The sequence below is a fragment of the Marmota monax genome, unplaced genomic scaffold (genome assembly GCF_021218885.2).
Source record: "Marmota monax isolate L192 unplaced genomic scaffold, Marmota_monax_Labrador192_F-V1.1 WCK01_AAM20220418_F8-fsc00051, whole genome shotgun sequence".
Lineage (NCBI taxonomy): Eukaryota > Metazoa > Chordata > Mammalia > Rodentia > Sciuridae > Marmota > Marmota monax.
In genome coordinates, this window is record NW_026695202.1 from 11,684,964 (window position 1) to 11,711,205 (window position 26,242).

Below are 26,242 nucleotides of genomic sequence, written 5' to 3' on the forward strand. Positions count from 1 at the left end.
GGTCTCTTCCTTCTTTCTGTAGCCAGGGCAGAAGCCTATAGGCTTACACTAGATGTACCTAGACCCTAAGTCTCAGTGAGGGCTGTCAGAACCAACAAAACTCAGAGGCTCTAGGAATCGCCTCAACACATGCCCAGGACTCTCAAGACACATACACCCTGGGATTTCTGAGGTACACATACACACTTCCCCAAGATCCTAATTCATTATTTTATAATGAAATATAATGTTAATGAAGACTGGATTCTAGGATTCCCTGGCTACTAATATATCTCTCCCTGGAAAGCTGAGGGGTAATTAGAAGATTGCTTACTGAGCATGTAATAGAATATTTTATTATGCCATAAACTCAGATTTTACCTTTGTTTGGCTGGGACGGGGGGGCTGGTTTTCTTGATTTTTTATTTACTTAATATTTTATCAGTTTAAAATCAATTAGATTAAAAACATGAAAGAACATTCTTCTTATACTTGAAGAAAGTAGATGCTTCTGTTAATCAGAAGTTAGAGTATAACTTCAGCCTCATCAGTCTTAATTCAATTCAGGTTTTTATGTTTTATTCTCCCTGTGTTGCCTTTTGTTTAAAATCTTGTATTTGGAATGATTTCATGTTAACGCAGAAATTTATCATAGTGTTTTTGGTAACAATTTGTGGCTGTCTTTGAATAAAAAGCCAGGCACAATGGCACATGCCTCCTGTCTATCTGCTCAGGAGGCCAACGCAGGAGCTCACAGGTTCAAGACCAGCCTAGGCAACTTGGTGAGACATTCGGCAATTTAGTGCGACTGTATCAAAGTGAAGAATGGCAGCTGACCACATTGGCACACACCTGTAATCCCAGCAACTTAGGAGGCTAAGGCAGGAGGATAACAAGTTCAAGGCCATCAATTTAGCAAGGCCCTAAGCAACTCAGCAAGACCCTGCCTCAAAATAAAAAAAAAATTTAAACAAAAGGAGGTCTGGGGGTTTAACTCAATGTAAAGTACCCCCAGGTTCAATCCCCAGTACCAAAAAAAAAAGGTACTGAAAGAAGACAAGTTGACAGTTATTATCAAGGTAAAACTTCAGAAGAAGCTCTTAAATATGTTCTTTGTAGGCTTAGCAACTACTACTTATGGTTTTCCCAAGGACCACTTCAGGCCTTATTTAATTTTGCTGCTATGTATGTGAGAGAGAAAACTGAATAGAACTAACACAGCTAACCAAGAGTCCATCTTATTTTTCCGTACTTTTTGAGGTTAGGTAAGAAAATTATGTTCTGTAAAAAAAAGTCTTTGGTGACTTATCAGGAACTCCAAAGGCAAGGATATGTACTTCATTGGCCTGAATCCCCTAGAGAAAGAATCAGCTCACCTACTTTATTTGACAGTTATGTGCCTGTTGATCTAAAATATATTCTATCTGTCATATGTGGCTTTCACTTGTTGAATGCAATGATCATTTTTCTTTATGTGTCTGGTCTAAGCTGTTCAGAGCAGAGCTTTCTATTGTCAGGGAGGTTTTAGCTGTGGTGTTGATTTACTGACATGTCTTGGACCCCAGCTATGTCATCCTTTCTCCATCATTTTTTTAAATTGAGATATTACTAATAACATCACAGTAGAGTCATTCTCAATAAAATAGTCATTAATTATTTAAGTCAGAAACACTTATTAGGCACCTGCTGTTTGTTGATGCCCTGTTTAGGCATGCCAGGTCATGTAAGACATTGTGTTTGCTTGTGGGGAACTTCAGTCAAGGTGAGAGAGGGAGCCATGCTAATCAGACCATGATACTGATAGTAAACGTGTGCCTAGCCCAAAGTGGTGAATTCTTCCTGGAAAGAAGCTCCACAATGGAGACTGTGACCCTTGAACTGGATTTTGTGAGAAGAAGAAAGATTTTTAAAAATTGGTTTGTTGGGGTTGGGGATGTGGCTCAAGTGGTAGCGCGCTTGCCTAGCATGTGTGAGGCACTGGGTTCGATTCTCAGCACCACGTAAAAATAAAATAAAGATATTGTGTCCACCTAAAACTAAAACTAAATATTTAAAAGAAAAATTGGTTTGTTGGGGATAGGGCTGTAGCTCAGTGGCAGAGCACTTGCCTAGCATATGTGAGGCACTGGGTTCAATCCTTAGCACCGCATAAAAATAAATAAAATAAAGGCATGCTGTCCCATCTACATCTACAAAAATATTTTTTAAAAAATTCGGGGGGCTGGGGTTGTGGCTCAGCGGCAGAGCGCTTGCCTAGCACATGCAAGGCCCTGGGTTTGATCCTCAGCACCATGTAAAAATAAATAAATAAAATAAAGATGTTGTGTCCAACTAAGAAATAAATATTACAAAAATAAAATAAAAAATTGGTTTGTTGCTGGGAGGGTGGGTGGGGAGGAGAGGAGTGTCATAAGCAGAGGGAGTGACATGTAGCAGGTAAGTAGTAAAGTGTGATGTGAGATGGTGAGAAGGTTTGAGTGTGTTTCAAACATCTTGCTGTGTGTTATACCACACCAAAACTTAAGGACTTAAAAATCCCAGTATCCCAGGCAGAAGAACTCCAAATGATTTATGTAGACGTTCCACCCTCAAGGAAACCTAACTTCCTACTCCTTAAATGTGATTCATATAGAGGAGAAACCTATCATAACAACACCTACCTCAGCCTGGAGACCAAGGTCAGCTTTAACAGTGACATCATGTTTAATGTGTGTATCCTTAATAATAAAAGGTAATGAAATAGCACTTCACCCCATGACCTCCCCCAAAACCCATTACCCCAGTCTAATCATCAGAAAAGCATAAGAGTCCAATAGAGGAACTTTTTGTAAAAGTTACTCTTGTTATCATTGTGGTTTGGGGAGTGTGTGTGGTTTTGGGCCTCACACGCACTAGGCAAGTGTTCTACTATTGAGCTACATCCCCAGCCCATTATTGTTTTTAACTGGGTATGGAGGGTTTGGATTTTGAAAGTGCCTGCAGGCACTCACGATAAAAATATTTAGCAGGCATTTTGGAGCTTAGGAGACCAGGTGTACATTGGGAGTTCTTAACACATAGGAATAGATGAGGCCTGGGAAGTGAGAAAAGGCCCAACTGGAACTATTCCAGTTTGTGTGTTAGACTTTAATATTTATAAAAATTATCTTAGGTGTTTTCCTTTCCTTTCCTCCCTCCTCTCCTCTTTTTTTTCTCTTCTCTCTCTCTCTCTTCTTGTACTGGGAATTGAATCCAGGGCCTACTTTACCACTGAGCAACATAGCCAGCCCTTTATATTTTGAGACAGAATCTTGCTAAATTGCATAAGCTGCTTTGAACACGCAATCATCCTGACTTGACATCTTGAGTAGATGGGATCATAGGTAGGTGCCCCTGCACCTGGTTCTTTACTTTTCAAAGTAGCTTCATTGAAGTACACTTCACTGGTGCACACTTGGAGTCCAGCTCTCAGGAGGCTGAGGCAAGAGCATCACTTGATCCCAGGTTGGAGGCCAGCCTGGGCAACATAGCAAAAAGGGGAAAAAATGGGTGGGAATATAGCTCAGTTGGTATAGTGTTTCCTTTGAGTGCACAAGGGCCTGGGTTCTAATCCCCAGCACCATCAAAAAAAAGGGGGGGGGAGTATATTTCATATACCATAAAATTTACCCATTTGCCAGGGGTATATGTAGCCCAATGGTAAATCATGTGCTTAGCTTGTGCAAAGCCTTGGGTAAATTCTGAGTGTGCACACACACAGACACACACATTTATCCATTTAAAGTATATAGTTCAATTTTTTTTTAATCACAGAGTTGTAAACCATTACTAGTCATAAAACCTCTCTACATCCATTAACAGTCACTCCAGTTCCCTTTCTCCTGGAATCCAATCACTAATCAACTTTCTGTTTGTATAGAATTGCCAGGGATTTTTTTTTTTTTTTTCATTTTCATACTGGAGATTGAACCCAGGGGCTCTTTACGACTGAGAAACCTCCCTAATCCTTATTTTTTTTATTTTGAGATAGTGTCTTACTAAGTTTTTGAGGATCTTGGTAAGTTGTTGAGGTTGGCCTCAAAATTGCTATTCTGCCTCAGCCTCCCATGTCTCTGGGATTATAGATGTGTACCACCTCACCAGGCTCTGGAATTGCCAATTTTGGACATTTCATATATGAAGACTCATACAACATGTGTTTTAGAATTCTGTGTGAGTCTTCTTTCCCTTAGCAGATGTTTTCATGTTTAGCACGTATCAGTACTTCATTCCTTTTTGTGGCTGACTAGTATCCCACTGTGGCTGGATATACCATATTTTGTTTATCCATTAATCAGATGATGTATATTTGAGTTGTTTCTACTTTTGTCTAATATGAATAATGCTGCTGTGAACATTGTTGTACAAATTTTTGTTTGAATATATATTTTCATTTCTCTTGGTTATATACCTAGGAGTGGAATTGCTGGCCGTAGGGTTTACATTTAACTTTTTTTTTTTTCTAAGTATTTTTTAGTTACAGATAGACACAATATCTTTATTTATTTTTATGTGGTGCTGAGGATCGAACCCAGTACTCATATGTGCGAGGCAGGTGCCAGCCCCTATGTTTAACTTTTTGAGGAACTGTCCAAACTGTTTTCCAAATGGCCACACCATTTTAGATTCCCACCAGAAATATGTGTGGTTTCCTCTTGGTCCTTTGTCTTCACCAACACTTGTTATTTCTGTTTTTTATTTTAGCCATTCTTGTGAATGGGAAATGCTACCTCATTGTGGATTTTTTTTTTCTGTTTATTTTTGTGTTTTTGTTTTGTTTTATTTTTGTACTGGGGATTGAATCCAGGGGTGCTTTACCACTGAGCTATATTCCAGCCCTTTAAAATTGTGGGGGTTTTTTTTGTTTGTTTTTTTTGTTTTTAAATTTTGAGTCAGGGTTTTGTTAAATTGGTGAGGCTGGCCTCAAACTTGCAATCCTCTTACCTCAGCCTACCAAGTCTCTAGAATTAAAGGCATGCATCCGTGCCTGACTCGTTTATGGTTGTGATTTGCACTTCATATGCTTTTTAAGATGAAGATGCCCAGGCCCCACCTTGGATCTACTGAAACAGAATCTCAAGAGTTGGGGTCCTGGGATCTATAATTTCTTTGTAAGCAGCCCATGTGATTCCTATGCAGATAGTAGGCATACTACAGTGGCATTGGGGGGCAGTCAGTGGATGAAGAACCAGCACGTTGTTTAAGCATCCTTTAAGAGATGAGGAAGAGCTGGGGGTGCAGCTTAGTGGTAGAGTATCTACCATGTGTGAGACCCTGGGTTGAAAACCAGAATTGCAGTGGGGGATGGGGAGTGGGGGGAGAGTGAGGCAGATACAGACTTTAGACAGCCCACACAGGGGTCCTCAACTCTTCACTCTACATTCGTTTTATTTCCTTAAGAAAAGAGACAAATTAGGGGTTGGGGTTGTGGCTCAGTGGTAAATAAATATTTTTTAAAAGACAATATTTGCTTCCAATTTGTCTTTTTAAAAATATTTTTTAGTTGTAGTTGGATACAACATCATTAATTAATTTATTTATTTTTATGTGATGCTGAGTATCGAACCCAGGGCCTTGCCTGTGCCGTTTGTTACTTCATACTTTTTGTATCTTAAGGCATTTAGTCTTGTTCCTGCCTTCTAGAATAAGGTAGGATAAAAATTACTACCTCTTCTGTAAACGGCTCTAATACATGAAGACAGTTCTTAGTTCTTAACAGCCTGGCCGGGTCGTCCAGGACGTGGCCCTTTCAGTGGCTGGTGACTTCTGTTTGTTCTTTCATCTTCATGTGTTGCTTCTACCTTGTTATGTGATGGGAGCTCCAGCCCCATCACATCTGCATGCCACATGGGAAAAAGGAAAGAACTTATCCCTTCCTCTGAGGGACTTCATGGAAGCTGTATACTGCACTCTACTTCTTTTTGACCAGTCAAAATCATCTTCAAAGGATGTGTCAGCTAAATTCTTTTCTTTCTTCTTTTTTTCTCTCAATGCTGGGATCAAATCCAGGGCCTCATACACGCTAGGCAAGTGCTCTAGAACTGAACCACATTCCCAGTCCAAAAATTTGTGGTTCTTTTACTAACCAAGAAATGCTTCTTGGGCTGAGGATGTAGCTCAGTCATAGATCCTGAGCTTAGTGTATGCAAGAATCTAGGGTTAATCCCCAGCACCAAAAAAAAAAAAAAAAGTCTTTTTACCTCAGAAGCCAATCACATTTTCCAATACGTTACTGTAGTGCTGGTCTTGCTCCTTCTGTAGTTACGCATCGATTCTTTTGAACCTAATGAAAAGACTTAACAATTAGAAAAAATTGTCAAAAGACTAATGTCTTTTGAGGGGAGGTTGTCAGATTATATAACCATATGGAAATGCATGGATCATGACCACCATGTGACATATTATACACAAAACCTAATTTGAGCTGGGTACGTTGGCGCACGCCTATAATCCCAGTGGCTCAATAGGCTGAGGAGGGAGGTTTGTGAGTTCAAAGCCAGCCTCAGCAACTTAGTGAGGCCCTAAGCAATTTAGTGAGCCCTGTCTCTAAATAAAAATGGGCTGGGGATGTGCCCCTGGGTTCAATCCTGGTAGAAAACAAACAAACAAAAAAGAAGTAATTTGAAATGGACCATGGATCTAATGTGAGGGCTACAACTGTAAAACCTTTGGGAAACAACCTAACAGATGTTTTCACAGTTGTATGAAGATTATGAAAATTTCTTAGTAGATTCAAAAGCACTAATGATAAATGAGAACAATTGTTCAATTGAATTTCATTTAAAAATTTTGCACTTCTAATCAGATGACACCATGAAGAATGTTAAAAAGCTAGCTGGGCTCAGTGGAACACACCTGTAATCCCCGCTGTTTTGGAGGCTGAGATGTTTGATAAAGATTTACTGGCTGGTGGTTCTGGTTGAATATGGGCTCACACCAAGGCTCCAGGGGCCTTTCAGAGACTCAGAATGGGATTGAGGATGTATCATGGGTCCTTGTTGTTTTAAGGCACCCAGCTTTTTGGACTGAGCAGCTGCTGGTTTCCCCAGCTTTCCAGCCTGCAGACAGCCATTGATGGGACTATCCAGCCTCTGATGGTGTAAGAAGGATTACAATTTTGAGGCCAGCCTGGGCAAAAGACCAGTTGTAAAATAAAAATTTAAGAAAGACTGGTAATGTAACTCAGTGGCGGAGTGCTTGCCTAGCATGTAGGAGGCCCAGAGTTCCATCTCTAGTACCATCAAACAGTCAATCAATTTTTACACCTGAGTATTTTCCACTTTGTGAATTATACTTCAATTTAAAAAATTTTAGGAGCTTCACCTTTCTCTTAGTCTGCTGGAACCCCCACCCCTTTTTTGTAGTTCTGAGGATCAAACCCAGTAGCACTCTACCACTGAGCTCCCACCCCCAGTTCCACTCTCCCTCTTTTTTTTTTTTTTTTTTTTGATAATTTTGAGACAGCTGGGATTACAGGCATAAGCCAATAGCCCTGGCTCCTGTTGAAACCATTTTGAACATGATTCTGCCATCCAGTGTATTAATTAACTTTTCAGCTTTCAGAAAGTATGTATTCTTTCTTTTTAAATTCCAGCACCTAGAATAGAGGAGGCCATTGGGAAAATATGCCATTTATAAAAGGGATAGGATTTAGTAGTTTATTTGATATTGAAGAAAAGGAGATATGAAGGGTGACATCAAGTTGTCATGCTGAGACTAGGAAGATGGGGTGTTCCTGTCAAAAGTAGGACCCATAAACAAAAAAGCAAATTCTGGAGTGAATAGGAGGATTCTTTCTCACCTGTGGGGTTTGGGTTGCTGGTATACTGTCTGTATGACCGGGATCTGTCAAGTGAAAATACAGTGCTGGAGACAGGATAGGTCCGGCTGGAAGCACAGAATTAGAAATCACTCAAGATTTGATAGTTTAAGTTATGACATTAGATTAAATTTCTGTGGCAGAATCTGAAGAGATGGGTCCAGGAATAGGACCTGGGGGAATTGTGCATAGGAAGTAGGAGGAAGAGAAACAGAATCACCAGTTAGTAAATCTTTATCAAACATCTTATGTGAGGCTATAACCCCAGCTACTTGGGAGGCTGGGACAGGGGGATTGCAAGTTCAGGGTCCACTTGGCAATTTAGCAAGACCCTATCTCAAAAAAAAAGTGTGTGTAGGGGGGCATGTAGCTCAGAGGTAGAATGCCCCTGGGTTTAGTCCTGAGGACCTTACCAAAAGATATGTTTTGGGGAAACATTCACTAACTTGAATTTCTGTATTCAGTTAAGTATGTGGGTTTGAAAAGTTCTGTGAGTTTATTATGTGTGCAGATAAAATAAGGACATTTCATTCATTCAAGGGCTCAAATTATCTGTCCGTATATCTTTAATCAGGAGATCACTGGAATATGTGTTCCACCTTGACCAGAGAGTAAACCATTAAAAAGAAAAGAAAAAGTTTGAGAGACAGATAATCCAACAAAGGAGAGAGGGGGAATTTCAGAAATGAAGGAGAAGACAGCAGTGATTTAGCAACGTAGGGTGCAAACAGGCCAAGATGGAATAGGAGACCAGCCCAAGGAATGTTCCACTCAGGACACTAGCAGATCTCCTGAGATGTTTGGCCTGATTAAAAAGACACTTCTAGCTCTGCTGGGAACATCTGAAGATGAATTAGTGAAAAATATATAATAAACACTAAGCAAAAAAAAAAAAAAGGAAGAAAGAAAAAGAATGAGGGGGCTGGGGATGTGGCTCAAGCGGCAGCGCGCTCGCCTGGCATGCGTGGGGCCCGGGTTCGATCCTCAGCACCACATACAAAAGATGTTGTGTCTGCCGAGAACTAAAAAAGAAATAAATATTTAAAAAAAGAAAAGAAAAGAAAAAGAATGAGAAGAGGAACTTCAATTGCTAGTTCCAAGAAAAATTAAAAGTTATGCAAGAAAGGTAATTTATTTACAGGAAAGGAAATTAAACTATACCATTCAATATGGTGCATATGTACATATTATTTACTTAATAATAGCATTGTGTAAGCTGAATATTGATTTGAAGAAGACCAGCCAGTCACATTGGAAGATGAGTGGGAGGCAGGTATGTTTGTTTTTTTTACTTTTAAAATCTTGTATATAAGAGAAAACAAAGGGAAAAATTAAAATCTTGTGTGTGTGTGTGTTATGTATGTATATAAAATTGGCCGGGGCGGGGATGGGCATGCACACACAGCAGGGCCTTGCGAATGCTCCCTGAGCTGTGTCCAGCCTGGCGCTCTCTCTATTACCTTCGTATAAATTCAAGTAATTTTTTTTATCAGAATATAGAAGCAGTGGGGTGTAACCTGCTCTTTTAAGAATTTGGGTGGTAAAGGGAAGGGTTTAAAGCAGTCTATTTGGAGTAATAGAAGGCCAAGGCTAATTTTTTCAGAATAGGAGAGATTGCAAAATATGTTGAGGGGATGGAATTATTGGAAAGGGAGAGAAATGGAAGATTTCTTTAGATAGGAGGGTCCCAGAGGAGGCAGGATAGTGTGGGTCATGAGTTTAGGACACAAGGGACATTTTTCGCCTTGCAGAGAGCAGTGAAGATGCAGGTTTGTAATGCAGTCACCAGAAGAACAAAAGAGAGGCCTGTGTGAGAGAGGCTGTCAGGATGGTCCTTGTCATTGTCTGAGGGAGCCTTAGCTGGATGCCTAGTGCGTGGGTTTGGGGAGTGTGAGAAGACTAGAAAGGTACCGGGGAGTAGTGAGGGACCTGGTGGGGAAGGTCAGTGGATCATTCAGATCTTCGCCCCACTGCTTAGAACAGAGAAGGTATTTGGAAATTAGTCTGGCTGTGTTCTCTTCTACAGTACACAGACAAAGGTTACATTGTTTCTGTTCCCTGGCCACCTCAGGTGGGGAAGTAGGTGAACAGAGTGTGGCAGTGGGAGGGGAGGCCTCTGGAGCACTGCTGTGGAAGCCAGGAAGGGGCAGAGGAAGAAGTGCTGGAAGACACTTTCTAGAAAAGGCAACTTTGAAGCCATGTGTCAAGGTCAGTTAGAAGTTAAGGACAATGACCCAATGAGGAAGAAGGGCCTTCTAGGCAGAGGTTCTGAAGTGGGAGTGTTGAGAGGAAGTAACAGGTTTACATTGTGAAGGAGCCAGTCGCATAGCCTTATCCAGCGGTGCTCTGCAGTCTGGAGACAGAGAGAGCAAGGTGCAGGGAGGCCAAGAACAAGTGGATTGGGGAGCAAACCTAGGGTATTGCTTGGGCAACTCACTGGCCCACCTGTCAGGTGAGGATCTGAAGGTTACCTTAAGGACTCCTTGCAGAGTCTGATTAAGGTTTCAAGGAGGAAGCAGAAAAGGTGGTTGTGGTCAAAGCTGGATTTCAGGACCTGTGGACCTCCGGGTGAAGCAGTACGGATTGGTGGTGAGGTCCAGAGCCTGGTCTGCCCTTTTCCTAGCTGAAATGGGAAGGAGATGGACCGCTTGTCTGGGGCAGGTCTAAAGAGTGTCAGATACCTTGAGGCTCAGTGAAGTGCTCTCCTTGGGTTGTGCCATCAGATTCTTACACTGCATTGTTATCTCCTGCTTCTTGATTTCTCTCCCACTTACCTCTTAAGTTTGGGGAGGGCTGAGGCTGCTTTCATCATAACATCAACACAGTGTGTAACTCAGGAATATGTGCTCAATAAACACTTACTGAATGACATTGGGAGAAAGGTAAGCTGGACATTTTATAAAGATAAGTGTCGATCCTGAAAATGAATCGAGAGAGAGGAGTGATTAGATCATCAAGTCAAGTGCATGTATACAAGAAGTTTGTGGAAAAGAGAAATAAAGAAGCAGAGGAATTGGAAGGGGATTTAAGAAAAATGGGATGGGGGTTGGGGCTGTGGCTCAGTGGTAGAGCACTTGCCTAACATGTACAAGGCACTGGGTTCAATTTTCAGCACCACATATAAACAAATAAATAAAGGTCCATCAATAACTAATAAAAATTTAAAAAGAAGAATGGGCTGATGGTGGTGTAGTGCACATTGTGGAGGAGATGAAGGAAGGAGCACCATGAGTTTGAAGCCAGCCTGGGCAATATAGGGAGACCCATCTCTTATAAACAAACACAAAAACAAACAAAACCCAGGAGATGGCAATAAGGAGCAGTGACCTTTCTGAACTGTTTTTATTGCCTTCTGAGTTGATAGAGAGTAGAAAAAGGTATGAATCCTGGCAAAAGAGATAGTATTTGGGAAAAACATTTGATTAGCATTTAAAATAAAGTAGGAATTTGAATTTATGTGGAGTGGAAGGGAGAGAGTATACTAAGGAGTCTTGGCAAGCGGAAACATGGCTACGCCAGTGGTGGGCCTGTAATTTCAGTGTTTCGGGAATTGGAAATAGGAGGAGCTTGAGTTCTAGGCCCACCTCATCTTGCTAAAGACCCTGTCTCAAAATAAAAAATAAAAAGGGTTGGGGATGTAGCTCAATGGTACAGTGCCTCTGGGTCAAATCCCTGGTACTCCCTACCTCCAAAAAGAAGAGGGAAAACTAGAGTCAGCACTCTGTAGCTTTAGGTTTCAAACCCATGGATTCAATTAACCGTGGGTTGAAAATACTGGGGGGACAAACTGCATCTATACTGAAGAGTACATACTTTGGTTGTTGTCCTTATCTCCTAAGTGATATAGTGTAACTGTTTGTATAGAATTTTATTTACATTGTATCAAGTATTGTAAGTAATCGAGATGATTAGAGATCATCTAGATGATTTAAATGTGTGCAAGGATGTATATAGATTATATAGAAACATTATGGTATTTTATATAAGGGATCTGAGCATCTGAGGACATGGGTATCCCCCATGGGTGGGTGGTATCTTGGAATCAATCCCCTGCAAAAGATGAGGCATGGAGGAGGGCTGTAGGGCAGGCAGTGTGTGGCACCAGGGATTCCAAAAGCTTGAGGGAGGCAGAAGAGCTGAATTCTTAACACTTCTTTATCTGGTATTTGGGGTGAACTTTTCCTCAGCCTTCAAAACTGATTTCAGAGTTTCCTTTCTAGAAAACTCTCCTGACATCAGGCACTCCCTCCTCTGATCCTCCCCTTGCCTGAACATCTACCCTGAAATGCCTTTCTGCACCTGTTTCTAGAAGGCAGTGAACCTTGAAGGTGACAGAGTACCCTTGAAGAATTTTGAGCAGAGAAGTAAATGCAATCATATTTGCATTTTGCAAAGTATATTTATAAATATAAGTGGTTTGGAGAATGGATTAAAGTGGGATGGGACCCAGAAGCACAGACCAGTGAGAAGGCTTCGGTCATAATGATATTTAGAGTAGCTGGCAGTTGAGAAGGAGTCAGCGATATGAGAGCTGTTTATGAGATAGAAGCTGTAGCATGTAGGGAGTCAGTAAATGTGGGGTTAATGAGAAAAAGCAGAGGATTTAGATCAATGATAGGTTTTTATTGTTAGAGGATTTTAGTAAATGGTGGTATCATTTACAGAAATAGGGATGTAAATAGAGGACATTTGGGGACTAAGATAACGTTTCATTTTGGACCTGTTGGACAATCCAAATAGAATAGGAGAGCTGGAGTTAAGATCTGGGAGCTGATCAATAGGTTCTTGAAGCTGGGTATGTAGCTCAGTAGTAGAGTGCTTGCTTAGCATGTGAAAGGCCCTGGATTGGATCCCCAGCACCATCCCCCATTTTTTTTTTTAATTATAGGTAAATCCTTTTTTATTATTTTACTAGTAAACAGATCAAGGCACACAATTTAGAACTCTTTCTTTGGAGGGGACCTAAAGAAGAAGGATCAAGAAAATTTCATGATGTATACAATTTGGAATATAGGTATTCTTGGTTTTTGTTTTTTGCTTTTGTGGTATTGAAGATTAAATCAAGGGCTTTGCATGTTCTAGGCACATACTCTACCACTGAGCTACAGCCCCAGGCTTTTCATTTTATTTTGAGATAGTGCCTTGCTAAGTTGACCAGGCTGGCCTTGAACTTGAGATCCTTCTGTTTCACTCCCCATTGAGCAGCTGGGATTGTAGGCATGTGCTACCATGCTCCCTGACATTCTTGTCTTTGAGAAAATGGTTTACACTTAAAGTTCCAAGACACTTAATACGTTTTAAACAATTTTCATTTTATTTTTTCCAAATTAAAATATGACATTTGTATGATTAAAGGCATAAAATGTACAACTCAATGATAACGATTTTTTAGAAAATTATGTGCATATTGTTGTAACTACAAATCAGATCCAGATGTAGATCATCTCTGGCTCTTTCTAAGTCTCTCTCTATAACATTGTCACCTCTTCCCTCTTTTCTCATCTAGAGATTTTACTTTATTTTTATTTATTTATTTTTGTGGTGCTGGGGATTGAACACAGGTTTGTCACATACTTAGCAAGTGCTCTATGCCCTGAGCTACAGCCCCAGTCCAAGTTCTTAGAACTCTGTAAATTTAGGATGGGAGAATGAATCTTTTCTCTCCTTGGCAAAGCCCTGTGGGCTATAGAATCAGGAAGTCCATGAGAAAGAAAGAAAAGTCAAGCTTGTTTTGAATTTCACCGTATGTGCAGTGTATATCTTTTATTATTCTTGCTTCTCCTTCTGCCAATTTCTCTTTTTATTCTTTTTGAGAAATAGCTTCTCTTACCAATATTTCATCTCCTCTCATTTCTGAGATGTGATGAACTGTGGAGAGGATAGTATTCCTAGAAAGCTATTTCTTTTGTTTGGATGTCATCATGGTGTGTATCTGCGGTGCTCTTGTCTGTCTTCTAGATCATCCGGTCCTGTGAAAAATGGACTGTTTTGCTGGTGTGATGATACAGGCCTGTAATCCCAGCCCCATCAACTTCGTGAGGTCCTGTCTCAAAGTTAAAAATTTGAAAGGGCCAAGGGTATATAGCTCAGTGGTAAAGTGCCTCTGTATTCAATTTCCAGTACCAAAAAAAGAAAAGAAAAGGACTTTATTTTTCTTAGTGAGGAATAGTCCATCTATATCCTTGAATACATCTATTTGATTTTTAACATTACACCTTTTGGGGGAGTTTTCATAGGACTGTTAAACCTATTTATAGAGGTGACTTTATTTCTGTCACTTATCTTTCTTTATAGACCAGTAAATTTCTGGAATAGTAAAATGGTTCTCTTTCCTTTGAAAATTTATATAAGCCATATACATATATCTGTATATACCATCTATATCACATATATCTATATACAGTTATGAAGAAAACAACACCTATTGTAGAGACCAATAGATACGTAACTATACCTCAGAACTCTCCATGTACTCCTCCCTGAGTGAATTTTCTCCCTCATCATATCCCCTCCCACCGTAAGTCAGTTACTACCTAAATGTTGTATTAAACTTTTCCATTTTTATGGTTTTTTATGGCCATCTACACAAAGATTTGTGTACACACACACACACACACACACACACACTGAGTGTCCCTTGTCTTAATTCCTGGAATTGGAAGTGTTTCCAGTTTGAGGGTTTGAGATTTTGAAATATTTGCATAGACTTCACAGACTGAACCATCCCTAATCTGAAAATCTGAAATCGAAATGCTCTGATTGGATTTCCAGATTAGGGGTGCTTATGCTGTATGTGATTTAAAATGTATATATTTGAGCTCTATATTAATGAAATTATATTGTATTTGTAGAGTCAGCCTTCTCCCTTCTGTGAGTTCCACATCCATGGATAGACTTACTCAACCATAGATAGAAATATTCAGAAAAAAAGAAAAAAAAACTACAGCTGGCTCTGTGGCTCAGTAGCTCAGTGGATAGCATATTGGACTTCTACCTATACCTACAATGGCCATTCAGGGGGGAAAAAAAATTACACCTATACCGAGCATGTTCAGACTTTTTTCCTTGTTAGTATTCCTTAAATAACACAGTGTAAGAACTTTTTACATAGCATTTACATTATATAAGATATTATAGAAAATCTAGAGGTGAGTTAAAGTACACAGAGGATGCACATGGATTATATGCATGTGTTGTTTCTTCTATATAAAGGACTTGAGTGTCAGTGGATTTTGATACCCATAGTGAAGGAAGTTGTCCTTAAACCAGTCCTCTGTGGTACCAAGGGATAACTTTGTTGTTGTTGTTGTTGTGTTGTTTTGTTTTGACAGTGTTGGGCTTCACACATACCAGGTAAGTGTTCTACCACTGAGCCACATCCCCAGCCTGGGATGACTGTATTCTTTTGTGTCTTGTTTCTTTCACTCAGTGTTAATTTTTTGTAACTCATCCAGGTTGAAGCATGTAGCTGTAGTTCATTCATTTTTCATGTAGCATAGCATTCTGTTGTCTGAGAGCATCAGAGCCTATTTATCTATTTCACTGTTGATGGATAGTTCTGTATTTTTTTCTGTTAAAATAATATTGCTATAAATATATTTGCATATGTGCAAAAGCATCTTTAGAGTACATAGCTAGAAATACAGTTAGAAATTTGTATAGTAAGGCTATGGTTGTAGCTCAGTGGTAGAACGATTGCCCAACACATGTGAGGCACTGGGTTCGATCCTCAGCATCACATAAAAATAAATAAATAAAATGAATGTATTGTGTCAATCTACAACTTAAAAAAAAAAAAAAACCTTGAAAAAATAGGAAGACATTTGTATAGTAAGTACATGTTCCTATGTAGCAGGGAATGGCAAAAACTGTTTTCAAAGTAATTGTACCTATTTTTCCCTCCTGTTGGGTGTGGGTGAGAGCTGCTGTTGCTTGGCCAGTGCTTGATATTGCTAGACTTTTTCATTTTAGCCAACCTGGTGGTTGCAAAATGATCTCTCTTTGTGATTTCAGTTTGCATTTTCCTGACTGACATGAGATTAAGCGTCTTTTCATATGCATAAGTCTCAGTGGAACTCCTATTTAGTTATTTTGCAGACTTTTTGAGTAGGTTGTTTTTCTCATTGATTCATAGTCTTTCTTTTACATTCCAGATGCAAATCCTTTGTTACATGAGGTGCAAATCAACATGATTCCTTTTTCATTCAGCAAATCTAGTCACCCAAGGAGAAGTACCTTAAGCAAATCTGGAGAGTGAAGAAGAATGAAAACCACAGGTCCTAAGCTTCTGGCCTAGCTACTGCAGTGTCATGGCCCTGTGCACAGGCAGAGCCTGGCACTTTGGAGTGAGCTGCATATTACTTAGTGGGTGCATCTAACCTATGGTTCTTGCCTTTGCAGGTGGAACAGGAGGATTTTGTAATGGAAGGGCATGGCAAGACTCCACCTCCTGGTGAAGAAAGCAAACAGTGAGTCACTGTTTATTTAAAAAGGGTTCTGTTACAGATCCTTGGAAACACTTTGGTTCAACAAGCTGAGAGTATATTTGCTGGGATGTATACATTGGAGATATTGTGGAACTCACCAGTTGCTTTGGTGCTCTTAATGCATTGCTTCTATTTATAGACTGACTAACTGGAGGGACAAGAAAGTTGGCTTTGTAGTTTTTCACACTTGACTAATCAAAATTTATATTATGCTTTTGCAAAGGCTTTAAGGCTCAGGATGTTCCAAATTGAACTAATTCATTTTGGTTGTTTTCCAAAGAAAGTGTAAAATAGTACATCCTTTTCTTAGCAATGTCTTTATGAAGTGAACTAAACTGACTGCGCCTACATTCCAAGTTTGAATTTATTTGAATAGTACTTCCTGAAATTCTATTCCATTTGGTTATTTACACTTCTGATCATTGTTTAAATACAAATTGTTTCCCTAAAGGAGCAGGAATTATAATTAACATAATTTAGCCAACATTTTAAACAATACAAGATCTCTCCTTGGACTTTTTCAAGGGTGATTGGTTTTAAACCTGAAATTTGGAGTCTGCTGGGTAGCTTTTTGGTGAAAAAAATTGAGTAGTCGATTTTTTTTCTCCCTCTGTCACAGAATTTGAAAAATTGTATTGTAGAGCAGACCAGTTTTTCATATGCCCTTTTAAAGGAAAAAAACTTCAGACTGGCTTAAAGTACTGACAGAACTACTATTTTTTTCTTGAGACTTGTAGTCTCCTAATGGGATGGTAATTCATGGAATTTATTGAAAAATCTGTGGAAACCTCTCTTCTTCATTTTTTCTTCCTAGAAAAGTAGTTTAATTTTGATCTGTCTTAAGAAAATTATGTCTCTGAAACCCTTAGGAATGAATTATGCAGAAGAGATTATGCTGCCACGAGGCCAGAGTCATTAAAGGAAAATGGTTTGTCTTGTATTTGTTGTGAACGGAAACCAGGATATTTTCACAGCCAGTTTACTTTGCTAACCTAGCAGTTTTAAAAATAGCCCACAGTATAAATTCTAACTTTGCTGTATTCTGTCAAATGCACTTACATCTGCATGAACTGATGGAATCAATTCATCTTCAGCAAATTAGAATGCCAGACATGGAATCCCAATGGAATGACAGGAGAATCACTTTTAAGTGCTTTTCTTCCTGCCTCACATCCACTCCCCGACCTCACACTCCAGTCAAAGGTCTTGTGATATAGAAATCATAGCTCCATGGGTCAGGGGCTTTCAGTGCATGAGTTCTTAGTTAGATGTCTTTTTAATCTGTCATTTCCACTCATTGCAGCATGTTGCTCCATTTTACTCAGAAATCAGGGTAGGTAACTTATTTACCATAATAATTCAACTTACAGTGGAACTTAGGATTTGAACCCAGATCTTTCTAGCTTTAGAGTTTTTTTCCTTTATTGGCCTGTTTTTTTTGCAGTGCTGGGGATTGAACCCCAGGGCCTTGTGCATGCCGGGCCAATGAGCTACATCCCCAGCACTGAAGTGTTTTTTTTTTTTTAATTTTTGATAGATATTTATTCTATTTATTTATTTATTTATTTATATGTGGTGCTGAGAATTGAACCCAGTGCCTCACACGTGCCAGGCAAGTGCGCTACCGCTGAGTCCCCGCCCCAGTGTTTTATAGTATCGTACTCTCAGATCTCTGTCATCCTTGCATACAGTTGTCAAGATCAAAGTCTCATGAATAAGAGGGAGTTGGAGGAAATAATGACAAGGGCATTAAAGCTTTTTTTTGTATTTTTTAAATATATTTTTTTAGTTGTCAATGGACCTTTATTATATGTATTTATATGCAGTGCTGAGAATGGAACCCAGGTCCTCTAACATGCTAGGCAAGTGCTCTACCAGTGAGACAGAACCCCAGCCCGCATTCAAAGCTTATTTTTAGGCACAGATGAAAGTTCTGTTCTCTAGAGGGTATCCCTCTCCCAAACAAACCAGTCTTGGGGTTGGGGATTTAGCTCAGTGGCAGAGCGCACCTGTAAGGAGTAGGTTGTTTTTCTCATTATTCATAGTTGTTCTGAATTTGGTCTTCAGCCCTGGGGGTGGGGGGGGGGGAACAAAACAAGATAACCAGTTTTTATCTTTAAAAACGCACTTGGGTAACCTCTACTCTTAATCAGCTTCTTCAGGAAACATCCCAGGGGCAGATTCTGTAAAAGGTATGTTATACGTCCTGTGCTTCTTTCAGAGAGTTTCAAATAGCCTAGCAGACTTGAACATTTTGTATAATAGCCTTGCTGTTCCACAGCTCCTGCTGCCTGACTCTTTCACAGATGCATTGTCTGGGTTGGGCCTCGTCTATATTAAAGTATAAAGCAGAAATGAGTCTTCTCACTGGGCACTCCTTGGTAGACGTACTCACCACTCAGTGAGTTGGGAGAGTAAAGGTGCTGTGTTCATTTGTTTGACGAAATAAAGTTTTAAAAGTTTTTCATTTACATAATATTTTTGCAGTGCTGGGTATCAAACACAGGGCCTTGCATATTCTAGGAAAGAGTTCTACTTTTGATCTACATCTTCAGCCCTAAAAATTAATTTATTTTAATGTTAGAACTATAGTTGGCCACTGATTATTTATTTACTTATTTTTAAAAAAATCTTTATTTTGTTTATTTTTATGTGGTGCTGAGGATCGAACCCAGCGCCTCGCACGTGCTAGGCAAGCGCTCTACTGCTGAGCCACAACCCCAGCCCTGGCCACTGATTATTTATGTACTTTATAAATATGAATGAATCCTGGATAGGAGGACTTAAGAACTGAATAGTTCACAGCAGACCCTAAAAGTGACACATTGCTGAATGATTTAGGAAATTCCCATTCTTCTTCTTCTTCTTCTTTTTTGTTTTTTAATTATGGCACATGCCTGTAGTTCCAGCAACTTGGGAAGTTAAGGCAGAAGGATGACAAGTTTGAGGCCAGTCTTTGCAACTTAGCAAGATCCTGACTCAAAATAAAAAGGGCCAGGGATGTAGCTCAGTGGTAGAGTACTCTTGGGTTCAGTCCCTGGTACCATGCCAAAAAACAACCAAAAAATCAAAGAATGAAAAAGGAATACATGCTTGTCAAAAGACAATCAAGCAGCAAATGTGGATATAGAAAGTGAGACTCCTCTTTTGCCCTCTTTCCCCTTGTGATCTTCCTAAATATTTTTTTAAAATATATTTAAAATAACAACTAGATCTTTTTCCCCAACTTAATTCTGTGTGTGTGCATGTGTATGTTGTTCTAGGAATTGAACTCAGCAGTGCTCTTTCACTGAGCCACACTCCCAGCACTTCCAGCTTTTTTATTTTATTTTGAGATGGGAGTCTAAATTGCTGAGGCTGTCCTCAAACTTGTGATCCTCCTGCCCAATCTTCATGAGTAGCTGGGATTACAGGAGTGTACCACCACACCTGACTTCCCAACATTATTCTTCTGAGACTTGCTTTTGTGACTTGACACTTTTTGAAGGCTTTTATTCTTTGAAACTTCTGCAACACCTTCTGTTGTGATGGTGTCATGGTTTTAATATTAGGTGTCCCTCAAAAGCCCATGTGTGAGGGGCGGGGGCTATAGCTCAGTGGCAGAGTGCTTGCCTTTTACGTGTGAGGCACTGGGTTCATCCTCAGCACCACATAAAAATGAACAAATAAAATAAATGTTTGCTGTCCATCTGCAAATGCAAAAATAAAAAAAAATAAGTAATAAAAAAAACGCTCATGTGTGAGACAGTGCAAGAACATTCAGAGATTAAATGATTGTGAGAGCTTTCAGTGAACCCATCCCCTGATAGGGATTAACTGAGTGGTAACTGAAGGCTGGGGGTGTGTAGCTGGAGGAGGTGGGCCTTGGGGGCATGCCGTTAGGGTATATCTTCTCACTGGCAAGTGGAGTCTTTCTGTTTTTTGATCGTCATGGGAGCTGCTTCCTTCCATCACACTCTTCCCTGCTGTTCTCCCTCACCTCAAGCCCTGAGGAATTGAGCCAGCTGTACATGGATGAGACCTCTCTGACTATGAGCTCCCAAATGAAATTTCATCCTTAAAATTGTTCTGGCCAGGTGTTTTGGTTACAGCAATGAAAAAGCTGACTAACATTCTATCTAAAAGATTTTTTGGTGACCTTCACTTCTTCAATTCGTACAGAAAATATTTTATTAAACATTCTTTTTTTTTTTTACTTTTTCATTTTCTTTTTTTTTAATTGCTTTTATTTTTTAAATACATGACAGTGGAATGCATCACAATTTTTATTACACATATAGAACACAATTTTTTCATATCTTTGTTTGTATATAAAGTATGTTCACACCAATTCATCTTCATACATGTACTTTGGATAATGATGTCCATCACATTCCACCATCGTTGCTAACCCCTCTGCCCTATCTAGCGTTCATCTATTCCTCCCATGCTCCCTCTCCCTACCCCACTATGAGTCAGTCACCTTATATCAGAGAAAACATTTGCCATTTATTTTTTGGGGGTTTGGCTAACTTCACTTAGCATTATCTTCTCCAACTGCATCCATTTACCTGCAAATGCCATGATTTTATTCTCTTTTATTGCTGAGTAATATTCCATTGTGTATTTATACCACATTTTTAAAATCCATTTATCTACTGAAGGGTTATTGAACATTTTTCTTCTTAGATATTTATACACAGGTTTATTTCTATAGAAGATTTTGTCTTCTGGGTACTTTATAATAAAACTTATAAAATCTGTGGGCATGTGTGATTTACATGAAGATAGTTGTTAATAAACTGCCTTTTTAAAAAGCTGTATCAGGGACTGGGGATATAGCTCAGTTGGTAGAGTGCTTGCCTCACATGCACAAGGCCCTGGGTTCAATCCCCAGCACCAAAAAAGAAAAAAAGAAAGCAGCTTTATTAGGCCGGGCGTGGTGGCACACATCTGTAATCCCAGTGGTTTGGGAGGCTGGAGCAGGAGGATAATCGAGAGTTCAAAGCCTGTCTCAGCAAAAGTGAGGTGCTAAGCAACTCAGTGACCCTGTCTCTAAATAAATTACAAAAAAAAAAAAAAAAGCAGGGAATATGTTTCAGTGGGCATGTGCCCCTGAGTTCAATCCCCGGTACCAAAAAAAACCAAAAAAGCTGTATCATTGTTCACCTCCATCAGTAGTATGTACAAATAACTATTTTTTCACGCTTTTTATGATAATAAAATACTTTTTCTTTAAATTTTTGCCACTGTAGCTGGGTGCAGTGGTGCACACCTATAATTCTAGCGGCTCAGGAGGCTGAAGCAGGAGGATTGTGAGTTCAAAGCCAGTCTTAGTTACTAAGTGAGGCCCTAAGGAACTTAGCAAGACCCTGTCTCTAAATAAAATATAAAAAGGGGCTGGGGATGTGGCTCAGTGGTGAGCACCCCTGGGTTCAATCCCCAAACCCCCACCCAAAAAATTTGCCACTGTAATATTTTACTGTTTTAATTTTGCATTTTTTTGCTTATTGAGAAATGGACTATCTATTGTTAGTTTATTTTTATTTTATGTATCATCTATTTACTTTTCTATTTTCTTATTGGATTGTTTGGTTTTGGGGGGGATTGAATGCAGGGTGCTTAACCACTAAGCCACATCCTCAGCCCCCTTTTTATATTTTATTTAGAGACATAGTCTCACTGAGTTGCTCAGTGCCTCACTAAGTTGCTGAAGCTGACTTTGAACAATCCTCCTGCCTCAGCCTCCCTGATGGGATCACAGGCATGCGCCACCAGGCCTGGCAGATTTTTGTTTTTTAAAGCTTTTAGGAGTCCTTCATAGATTTTATTTATTTATTTATTTATTTATTAATTTAAAATATTTATTTATTTATTTTAGTTTTCGGCGGACACAACATCTTTGTTTGTATGTGGTGTTGAGGATCAAACCTGGGCCGCACGCATGCTAGGCAAGCGCGCTACTGCTTGAGCCACATCCCCAACCCCTAGATTTTATTTTTTAATTAATTTTTTTTTTTTTTTTTAGTTTTCGGCGGACACAACATCTTTATTTGTACGTGGTGCTGGGGATCGAACCCAGGGCTGCACGCATGCCAGGCGAGCGCGCTACCACTTGAGCCATATCCCCAGCCCCTTCATAGATTTTAGATAGTAACCTTTGTTGAGGTGTTTTAAGTATTTTCTTTCAGTCTTTGTCGTCTAACATTGGGATAACTTTCATACTAATAAGTTTTTTAAATTTTTATATAGTAAAATCAGCCTTTATGGTTTCCATGTTTCCTGTTTACCCAGAGCAGTCTTCTTCCTTACCCTAACACAATATGTTATCCTTCATTTCTTTGCTTTACTTTTTACATTTAGTCCCTTATTTGAACTGGCATTTGTCTTTGTATGTGGTGTGAGGCAGAGATCTAGCCTATTTTTTCTCCGAAGTGATTTCCAGAATGGCTCTTATCCGTTGACATTGGTCCTTATGAGTAGCTGTTTCACTGTGTGGAATCCAGAGGACACAGGTGATGTTACTTTCTGAGGATCAGAAAGCAAATTCTTGAAGTGTTAGGACTGAAATTACCTTGTTGGATGATCTGTGCCACTTTGTTTGTTTCCTCATTTAACATTTTGATTATATATTCTGGAAGCCTTAAAAAATTATTTCATTTCTGTGGTGTTTCAGTAGAATTAAGATCTGTTAAAAGGGAAGTTAAGGGTGCCATGCATGCATAAAGCTCTCTTAAAAAATATTAGATTTTTTAACCTTTATAATTTATTTATTTATCTTATGTGGTGCTGAGGATTGAATCCAGGGCCTCACACGTGCTAGACAAGTGCTCTACTGCTGAGCTACAACGCCGGCCCAAAATAATAGACTTTTGATAATGAAAACTATCTGTGCTAAACTATTAATATTTTGATTGATTGTGCTGAATTTCAGTGTGTGTGCATGAGTGAGATTTTAGAGTGTATAGTTTTAAACAATAGTTTCAATGGTGTTGCTTTTGAATGGGGCTTATTTTACTATATCTAATGTAATCATTTTCTGAGGATATTCACTTTAAAAGAACTACTGTAGCAAAGTAGACAAGTTAAGTTGATTGCCATATAATTACTACATTAAAATTACACGGCTTTAATTCCATGACATGTATAACTCAGGAGTAAATATAAAAACTATGACATCTTACCAAAAAGCAACATAAACACATTTTTGCTTCTTGGTTATTTTACCATGCTTTTGGAAAGCTCATTTGGATACTGTGTTTCTACTTAGGCAGGTTATCCATGTAGTTTTTTTGTTTAATACTTATTTTTTAGTTGTAGTTGGACCCACTATCTTTAATTAATTTATTTTTATGTGGTGCTGAGGATCAAACCCAGGTTCTTGCCTGTGCTGGGGGAACTCTCTACTCTGAGCCACAACTGCAGCCCTATAGATGTAGTTTTGATTTGGATTTTTTTATGATACCCATCATGGCCTAGATGTTTGTTGGAAGATTGTTTTAAGCAATTTCAAAGTTAAATCAGTTTTGGTGTGGTGATAAGGTGAGTTTGGTCTCTTTCACTTCCTTCTTTATCAGTATAATATATAAACAAGTTTAAATTTTAAATTTCAGTGCTGAAGTTGACTCATACTCTCAAAAGATACTTGTCTTTGCTAAAAATAATTCAGTTTGCTTAGTAAACTTTCGTTGACAACATTTTAATTTTTTGGTTCATTTTATGAAAGGCCATTATTAAAAACAAATCTCTGAAAGCATAATTGCCTTTTTTTTTGTACTGGGGATTGAAGCCAAGGGCTCTTAACCACATCCTCAGCCCTCTTTACATATTTTATTGAGAGACAGGGTCTCTCTCTGAGTTGCAGAGTGCCTTACTAAGTTGCTGAGGCTGGCTTTGAATTCATGATCCTCCTGCCTCAGCCTCCCTAGCCTCTGGGATCGCAGGAGTGAAAGCAGAATGCTGAAGGGACATTTGCACACCCATGCCACTGCAGCATTACTCACAGGAGCCAGGAGGTGGGAGCAGCCTAGACGCCCCCCCACAGATGAAAGGCTGAGCAAAATATGGCACTCATGTGTATATGCAGTGGAAATTGTGCAGCCTTAAAAAGAAAAAAAACCCTTGTCATGTGGCTACAACATGGATACACGTTGACATCATCATGCTAAGCAAAATAAGCCAGTCACAAAAAGACAAATACTATATAATTCTACTCAAAGTATTTACAATAAACTGGGCACTGTGGTGCACACTTGTAATCCCAGCGGCTTGGGAGGCTGAGGCAGTAGGATGGAGAGTTCAAAGCCAGCCTCAGCAACTTAGTGAGGCCCTAAACAACTCGGTGAAACCCTGTCTCAAAATTAAAAATAGGGGCTGGGGATGTGGCTCAAGCGGTAGCGCGCTCGCCTGGCATGCGTGCGGCCCGGGTTCGATACTCAGCACCACATACCAACAAAGATGTTGTGTCCGCCGAGAACTAAAAAAAATAAATAAATTAAAAAAAAAAAAAAGACTTTAAAAAAAAAAAAAATTAAAAATAAATAAATAAATGCCAAGGGCTAAGGGGAATTAATGTTCAATGGGCATAGAGTTTCAGTTTTGCAAGATGAAAAAGTTCTAGAGATGTGTTATATATATAGAAATACACTGACTGAACTCTACTGAACTATACATTTAAAAATGGTTAAGATGGGGTTCAGGGTATAGCTCAGTGGTAGATGGTTTGCCAGGCATGTGCAAGGCCCCAGCACTGCAAAAACAAAGAGAAAAATAAAGGAGAGGTTGAGGTGATACATGTTTTGTTTTTGTTTTTGTTTTTAAATCACAATTCATTATTTATTTTATTTTGATGCTAGTAACAGAACCCAGGGCCTTGTGAATGCCAGGCAAATACACCACCACTGAACTGTGCCTCCAGACCTTTATTTACCACAATTTTAGTGGGTTCAATTCCCAGCACTGCAAAAACAACAACAAAAAACCTTAATGAAATCAACATGATGGTTAACACCTTTAATCCCAGCTACTATGGATGCTGGAGGAAGAGGATAGCACATTTAAGGTCAGCCTCAGCAATTTACTGACACTCTGTCTCAAAATAAAAATAAAAAGGAATGGGGATGTGGTTCATTAGTAAAGCACCCCTGGGTTCCATCCCCAATAGTAAAAAACAAAACAAAACAAAATTTTAAAACTTAATGATCAAATTAAAATGTACTTTAAATGGAAATTGCAGCCTAAATTTTAAAGGCTTAATATAGAAAATTATATAACGTTAAGTGCACACTTGTTTTTAATTTTATTCTTTTTAGATATACATGACAGTAGAGTGTATTTTGACATACTATACATACATGGAGTATAACTTATTCTAATTAGGATCTCATTCTTGTGATTGTATATGATGTGGAGTTTCACTGGCCATGTATTAATATATGAACATAGGAAAGTTAAGTCCAATTCATTCTACTGACTTTCCTATGCCCATTCTCCCCTCTCTTCTCTTTATTCCCCTTTGTCTAATCCAGTGAACTTCTGTTCTTCCCTTCTCCACCTTATTGTGTATTAGCATCCGCACATCAGAAAGAACATTCAGCCTTTGGATTTTGGGGATTGGCTTATTTCACATTTACCAGTAAATGCCATAATTTCATTCTTCTTTATGGCTGAGTAATATTCCATTGTGTATATGTACCATATTTTCTTTATCCAATCATCTGTTATAAGGCACCTCAGTGGGTTCTGTTGCTTAGCTATTGTGAATTGAACTGCTATAAACATTGATGTGGTTGCGTTACTGTAGTATGTTGATTTTAAGTCCTTTGGGTATATACTGAGTAGTGGGATAACTGAGTTATATGGTGTTTCTATTCCAAGTTTTCTGAGTAATCTCCATTCTGCTTTCTAGAGTGGTAGCCCCAATTTGTATCCCCACTAGCAGTGTGTGAGTAAACCTTTTCCC

At 39.1% G+C, this 26,242-nt stretch overlaps 1 protein-coding gene across 4 annotated transcripts in view; it reads left to right on the forward strand.

Moving 5' to 3' along the window:
- The window catches only part of Tnrc6b (trinucleotide repeat containing adaptor 6B), a 257,060-nt gene that overhangs the window by 80,584 nt on the left and 150,234 nt on the right, over positions 1-26,242 (forward strand). For all 4 annotated transcript variants that reach the window (XM_058574304.1, XM_058574302.1, XM_058574305.1 and 1 more), the window contains exon 4: positions 16,217-16,284. In XM_058574304.1, coding sequence (XP_058430287.1) covers positions 16,217-16,284 — 68 coding nt within the window. The remainder of the gene's footprint in view (positions 1-16,216; positions 16,285-26,242) is intronic.